This window comes from Pinus tabuliformis, chromosome 5_1 (assembly GCF_031772625.1).
Source record: "Pinus tabuliformis cultivar Carrire ecotype Pingquan chromosome 5_1, CPIR1, whole genome shotgun sequence".
Lineage (NCBI taxonomy): Eukaryota > Viridiplantae > Streptophyta > Pinopsida > Pinales > Pinaceae > Pinus > Pinus tabuliformis.
Genome location: NC_142305.1, coordinates 678,178,765 through 678,185,936, shown reverse-complemented (window position 1 = coordinate 678,185,936; position 7,172 = coordinate 678,178,765). Strand labels below are relative to the sequence as shown.

Below are 7,172 nucleotides of genomic sequence, written 5' to 3'. Positions count from 1 at the left end.
CTATTTTAGGAAAATGTTTCCTTTATGGCACATAACGGCCATAGATGCAATCGGCCTCTCGGGAGGCCTGGTAGTGTTATGGGATCCCGATTAGATTCAGGCAAAGGCATACAGGTGTATGGCTGGCATTCTCATCGCAGCTCATCTAAGGGGACATAGAAATCGAATTAAGATTCTGAATATGTATGCGCCTTACAAGAACAGATGGCCATTTTGGGATAAACTGTTCGAGTCAGAAATTCTTGACATTGATTTTTTGCTGATTGCAGGAGATCTAAATGTCTCATTGAGTATGGAGGAAATATGGGGCGCTAGGAAAATTATAGACCTGATTGCAGATAAAATAAAAAATGAGCTTTTATGCAGGAATTTGATTGACATTCTTCCACCAAAATTGCTGCCGACATGGGAAAACGGAAGAATTGAGAGTGCTTATATAGCAAAAAGGCTGGATAGATTTATTCTTCATGATAGCTTAATTGATGAGATGGGCCTGCCTTTCTCAACAATTGAGAATTTTTATATCTCTGATCACAGGCCGATTCTTCTAGGTTGGAGAGAGAAGGGCTTTAGAAAGGGGTACTCTTTCAAATTCAATAGAACATGTTTGGAGGATCCGGTCTTTAATGAGGTGATAACATAGTTTTGGAATGAGCTGTCATCAGATAAATCTGTTCCATGTTTTATGACCTTTAGGGAAAAAATGGATGCAATTCGAAAAGTGGTAAAGGAGTGGCAGTTTCAAAAAAGACAAATGAGCAGAAAGACTCTTCGGGAGGTTCAAATAGAGTTGGACAAAGTTATGGGCTCCATGGATGTCCATCAGCCCTCTTTTGAGATGAGATGCCGAATTAAGGAGCTTCAGATGAAAAAGCAAAAGATTTTGAAGCAGGAGGAAGCTTTTTGGAGACTGAAGAGTAGGGCGACCTGGCTTAGAGAGGGGGATAAGAATACAAAATTCTTTCATAAATATGCGAGCGCCAGACGGGCAAAAAATTCTATATGGAAGTTAAAGGATGAAAATGGAATTTTCTTATACGCCCAACAGGATATATCAAAAGAGGCTGTGAGATTCTTTGAAAATCAGTACAAGAAATCTGAAAATTGCAGGATTCAGGATATTATGTGGGGCATAGAATTATTCCCTAAGATGTTTGATGGGGAATTAAATGAAAAAAAATTCAGCCGGTATCGCAAGAGGAGCTCTTGGCAACAATGAAGTCTTTTAAAAGGGACAAAAGTCCAGGTCCAGACGACTGGACGGTTGAATTCTTAATCCACTTTTTTGATCTGATAAAAGGTGATCTTCTAAGGATGGTGGAGGCTACAAGAATGTTTGGCAGCATAAAAAATAAAACTTCATCCACTCTTATAGCATTGATTCTAAAGAAGGATGATGCTGTTTCCCTTCTGGACTATAGGCCGATTTCACTGTGCAATATTTCCTTCAAAATAGTCTCTAAAATTATTGCAGAAAGAATCAATGAAACTCTTTCAGAGTTTATATCAAAGGATCAACAAGCCTTCCTTAGGGGGAGGAACATTCTGGACGCAGTTGCATCTACTCAGGAAGGTTTGTTTGCCATTCACTCAAAAAAGAGTGAAGATGTCATCTTCAAAATTGATCTTCGTAGGGCATATGACTGCCTGGACTGGAGCTTTATTAGATGTTTGCTTGCTAAGATTGGGTTGAGGCCCAATATGATTAACTGGGTTATGGCTTGTGTCGAAGGGGTGAACTATGCTATTATTATAAATGGAATCCCTTCATCCTTCTTCCCGGCAGCCAGGGGTCTTCGCTAGGGGTGCCCCTTATTGCCTCTGATATTCATTCTGGCGATGAACGCGCTCAGCCTCCATATCAACAAAGCGGTTGAGGAAAACAGATGCCTCCCTTTAAAAATATGCAGGAACACCTCTATCTCTCATAACCTATTTGTAGATGACATTATTTTGTTTGGTATGTTATGTAGGCTAACCTGGCTCTGCTTTCATGATATTTTAAGAAATTTTCAGAAGGCTTCTGGCCTGCAAATAAACAGGGAAAAATCTATAATTTATCATAATGAAATCAGCCAAGAAGCGGTGGACTGGTTATCTGCTCTGTTTGGCGTAAAGTCCCAATCGATTAAACAAGGAATTAAATACTTCGGGTTCCAGCTTAAAGAAAATGGTTACTCTAAAAAGGATTGGCAGTGGGTTATTGATAGATATTACAAGAAGATTTCATTATGGGAATTCAGATGCCTTTCTCTGGCAGGTAGAGTAATCTTGGCTCAATCTGTGTTGAACTAGCTCGCAGTTTACTGGGCCCACTTGTTCTTCCTTCCTGCGAGCGTTATTAAAAAATGGAAAAGATTACAATGAACTTCATCTGGGGAGGACAAGCAGAAAGAAGGAAATTCCATCTCTCAAAATTATCAGATATCTCTATTCCAAAGAGCATGGGAGGTTGGGGTCTGCTGAACCTTCGCAGTTTTGGCAAGGCTCTATTATGAAAAACGCTGTGGAGGTATATTTTCGGAGAAGGTTCCTGGAGCATGACAATTAAAAAAAAATATCTGGGCGGAAAGGATTTTTCTTTATGGTTCAGGGAGGGAAGGATTGGCCCCTCATATGGATCGGCAATCTGGCTAAGTTTGCATAGGATGGAAGGGTTTTTCTTGGAAAACTTAATATGGCGGTTTCAAACAGGTAGTAAAATCCTGATCGGTTATGATCAGTTTCTGAGTGGAGACGAGGAAATAATTGTGCCAGAAGCATTATTAAACTTTTTTCACAGGAAAGGCTTCTTTTTCTGGGAAAGTTTAATTGCTGGTTGGCATGGGTCGATCCCTCTGTGGAAAGATGCTGGTCTTCTACAGATGCCGGACTCTATTGCTAAGATTTGGGAGCCCATTAGGACGAGTCTCAGATCCTGTGGAATTTTTCGCTCGGAGGTATCTGATGACATTATTTGGAAAAATTCAAAGTCGCTGAATATTGTCAGAGTTAAAGATGTTTATCAGATTTTAATTGGCAAGATGGGTCCCCAGCTCAATCCTATTTTTCCTATGATTTTTTGGAAATCTGAATTCCCATCGAAAATGATTTTCTTTGCCTGGCTGTTGTTCCGCAACAAAAATCTTACCTGGGAAAATTTGAAGAAGCGGGGTTGGCAGGGTCCGGGGTGTTGTCCTATGTGCAGATCAGATGAGGAAAGCAATTGGCATTTATTTCTAAATTGTCATATAGCTCAGCATCTTTGGCTGTCTGTGGAGAATTGGTTCGGTGTTCAACATGTGTCTCACTCCTCTATCTCTGATGCGTTTCTTTGGTGGAGCCAGCAAAAAGTGAACTGGAGGCCTTTGTTTATTATCTGCCTATGGAGCATCTGGAAGGCGAGAAACAACTCCATTTTCAATAGCAAAAATTGCTCATCTTTGGATATTTTCTCTAAGGTAGTGTCGATTTATGAAAGCCTCCCTATGAAGGCGCCAAAGATTAAAGGAGATGAACTTCCTTCAGGTCCTCAGGGGAGTCCAACTTTCCCATGCGCGTTCTTCGACGGTGCTGAACAGAGAGGCATCTGTGGCTGTGGGGTTTTCATTCTGATAAGTGATTCCTGTCATTTCAGTATCCATTGGAATGGAGGAAAGGGATCAAACTCAAAAGCGGAAGCCATGGCACTTGCTGGCCTATTATATTTTTGCTCCCTTCTAGACATCCGGCCCATATCGATCTTTGGAGACTCAAAGGTAATGGTGGACTTTGTGAATAAGAAAATCAATATTTCAAAGCCTCACCTCGTTGGCTGGCTGAACAGGATCAGGTCTCTTTGGGATGATATGAATGAGTCCTCTATAAATCACATCTGCAGGGCTCAAAATCTGATGGCAGACTCTTTATCCAAAAGGGGTCTCGTATCATCTCCAGGTTTATGGTTTGTGCAGGTTCTGTCTGAGGAGGATATTTTCACGATACAGGAATTTTCTCCACCAGTGTTCTAATTTCGCTTAGCAGTTCCTCAGATATGCTTTGATCTTAAGCGTTTCTTATTTTCTGTTTTGAAGATATTTGCGGATCTTGTATCTTTAGATAGGTGGCTTTAACAGTGCAATCTATTCTATCCCACGGACATGGATGGCATTGTCTTGATGACTTGTTTTTATATATGTGATATGTTTCTCTCTCTAAACAGATATGGTTATATCTCAGAATCATATGAATATGTATCTTTTTTGGGACCCATTATATTCCTTATATAATACAATATAGCTTTTTTCACTCTGAAAAAAATATCGCTTTTTTGGATTGATCATAGTTTTTATGTATACTCCCTTTATGCAACATTTGTCTCAACGTTGCTCTTAGCACAACCTTGTGATTTTGGTCGTTGTTGTCGCGTGTGCACATAATTTATTCATGTCCTATTTATAATGTCCCCCATTGCACAATCGTAGATTCTAGCCTCTAATCTTGCGCCTTCACATATCATGCTTTCATATGTAGCATTAATACATCAAGAATATAATATGTATTTAACCTTTTCATCACATCACTGCTGCAATGGCTATGTCGACGATTGGATCTGTGCCCATTTTATTGGATGTTGAACTTTGACGTGCTATGGATTTCCCAGGAAAAGATAGGGCGCGATTTCTTGAGGCAGTGTATATTTTTGCTTACCAAGGGGGAACTGGTGTGCACAATATCCGTATATCCAAAGTACTTCAAATAATTAAGAGAGAAAAAACCAAACCGACATTAGAAGATAATTGTTGTCGTGCAATAGAGGCAGCATTGATATAATGCGCCCACAACGAAATTGAGACTCGACTGAAGAGATTGTTGCAAGCTCTGGATATTTTTGTTTAGATATGAAAACGAGGGTGGCTACGTTTAGAATGGTTCCAACACATTCCTTACACAACCGTCCTCGCGCCTTTTGTTGGCCCTTTACCATTTCATAATTTCCTCTCATCGTATTATTTATTATATGGTGACATCTAGTCATGTGTGGTATAGAGTATCCTTAGCACATTGGACATAGATCCAAATATTATATCTTTCCATGCTTTATGGGTGATGTGGCTAGAAGATACCAAAATTGGGGGATGTGTTTAGACCTGACCTGGCACTGTGTAATGCCTCAAATATCCCTGGGATAGTCTCATGAGACACGCCAACGCACCAAAAAGAATAGGGATTTAATGTTGAGAGCCTTCCAAACTTGCAAGGGTATGGGTTTTCGATGATATAAGTCGACTTTGCACAGTCTTTATGATCTGGTCGCATTATTAAAATGGTAATTTTGAATCGTTGTTCAACACTACCACTGTGCATATGCTTTGAATGGATTCACCCCAATGATGAGTCCAATATTTAGGTGATCCCCTGGGTATACTCTTTCAACGTTCAAACTTTCACATAGTTGTATGTTCTGCCCAGGGACACTGTGCTATAGAGGCTAGCATGCCTCTTTTCTAGAAGCGCCGCAGTGCTCTACAAGTGGGGAAGGGTTCCTTGATTGGGCATATGGTGCAACTGCATGTCCACTAAAAGTGCACTATGCACTACTTAAGGCACGACTGTAACAGATGGCACGTGATGTAGTTGGTATATATATAGCAACATATCCTTTCAACCCTTGATGTCTAATGCAATAATTATTTCTTCATGCATCATATTGTTTGACCCTGCACTACGCTTCGTTTCTATATAAGGGCAACACACCATTTATGGTTTTTCATCTGGATATTACATTCATAGAGTGCGATTTGGTTTGAGTGTTTATCAGGTTGTGGAATTCGATGGTGCCAAATAAAGCTCATATAGTATCATGGCATCTCCTTTGGTGTGATTGAATGGCATCACTCGGATAATTAATTCTTCCATGCACTGATATTAATACATCTATATCATCCCCATGCTTTTGATGTACAGATGTCACTTCGATTGTGCCTTGTATGTAGCATTTAATGAACCATGCCAAAAGAAACTTAATGCAAGCTTTCGGTCCATCAGCTATATCATCCCCATGCTTGTGATGTACAGATGTCCCTTCAATGCATTGTATGTAGCATTTAATGAACCATACCAAAAGAAACTAACAGGTAATTACATATGGGGCGAGTCTTACTAGCTATATATGAGAGCGTTATATTAAGTCCAGGATGGCAGGAAACTTTTATGTGATGACCCTATTTCAATGGAACTTGTGTGTCTTATCTTTGTGTATTTCCAACATAATACATTTTAATTCTGTCACTTCATGATATCTAACGTGGCTTTTCATTCTTTTGGCGAGACACATCGTTATGGGTTGGCTTTTACGTGTTTTTATTCCACATCAAATTGTAATACAACTTTTGATTACAGTGACCATTTGTAATTCGCATTACATGTACAACCCTCAATGTAATTTTTGTGGCCATGTTTAATAACCATGGGTCTTTCTGCTTGCATTGGATCTTTCACACAATACCCATGGTGTGTCCTGCTATCGTATACACTATTGTTCTGGTACATAGTTATAGTTATCCATTAGTGTAGTCTTGCCTCACACCATTCCATATTTTTCCTCATCACGCCCTGAATATAACCTTCACATGGGTTGGTTGATAAGGTCTTTGTATTATTAACATCGCATATGTACCAATTTGATCGCACTCTTATAAAGACCATAAGTATGGTGATTGTTATAATTGACTTAAGAACTTTGTCCTTTGTGTATCTTCATTGATGTGTAATCGATCCCTTCATGGCATGGTATATATCATTTCCATGGCTCTTAATAATTGTATCATTTGACATAATATTCGTTGCAATAATCAAACCAAAGCTTTCTCTATGGCAGTGTTTATGATCATGTCCATTGTTTTTCATTTAATATGATGCTTGATGCTGCATAATATCCATTGCAACTTGCATATGCGTTTTTTTAAAGTAAACTCATATTTACGTGTTGGTCATATAATTCCTTTCGGTGCATTGTCCTAGGTATGAATGGAATCAACACTTGTTTAGAATAAAGGCACCTTTAAATAACTTGTGGGTTGATGAGGATGGTGTGACATTTCGTGCATGGTTCATATACAATTCTTGGTAATCAACAATAATATATAACCTTCCCACATATCCTTTATCCATAAGATATTATATATCAAGCACCTCCTTTGTTTCATTGCCCA

The 7,172-nt window shown here is 39.2% G+C and overlaps 1 protein-coding gene across 1 annotated transcript; it reads left to right on the top strand.

The window, feature by feature from the left end:
* The first annotated feature begins 1,215 nt into the window (after nt 1-1,215).
* On the top strand, nt 1,216-3,989 carry LOC149166758 (uncharacterized). Its single transcript, XM_089430243.1, has 3 exons — nt 1,216-1,688; nt 1,974-2,260; nt 2,695-3,989. The coding sequence occupies exons 1-3, from the start codon at nt 1,216-1,218 to the stop codon at nt 3,987-3,989; spliced, it is 2,055 nt and encodes a 684-aa protein (XP_089286369.1).
* The last annotated feature ends 3,183 nt before the right edge of the window (nt 3,990-7,172 follow it).

What these genes read in the sequence shown, in the direction of transcription:
- LOC149166758 (XM_089430243.1), top strand. Translation starts at nt 1,216, where the DNA reads ATGAAGTCTTTTAAAAGGGACAAAAGTCCAGGTCCAGACGACTGGACG. An exon ending in TGTTTGCTTGCTAAGATTGG is followed by an intron (nt 1,689 to 1,973) that starts GTTGAGGCCCAA and finishes TATGTTATGTAG; the next exon opens with GCTAACCTGGCTCTGCTTTC. An exon ending in CAGATGCCTTTCTCTGGCAG is followed by an intron (nt 2,261 to 2,694) that starts GTAGAGTAATCT and finishes GGTTTCAAACAG; the next exon opens with GTAGTAAAATCCTGATCGGT.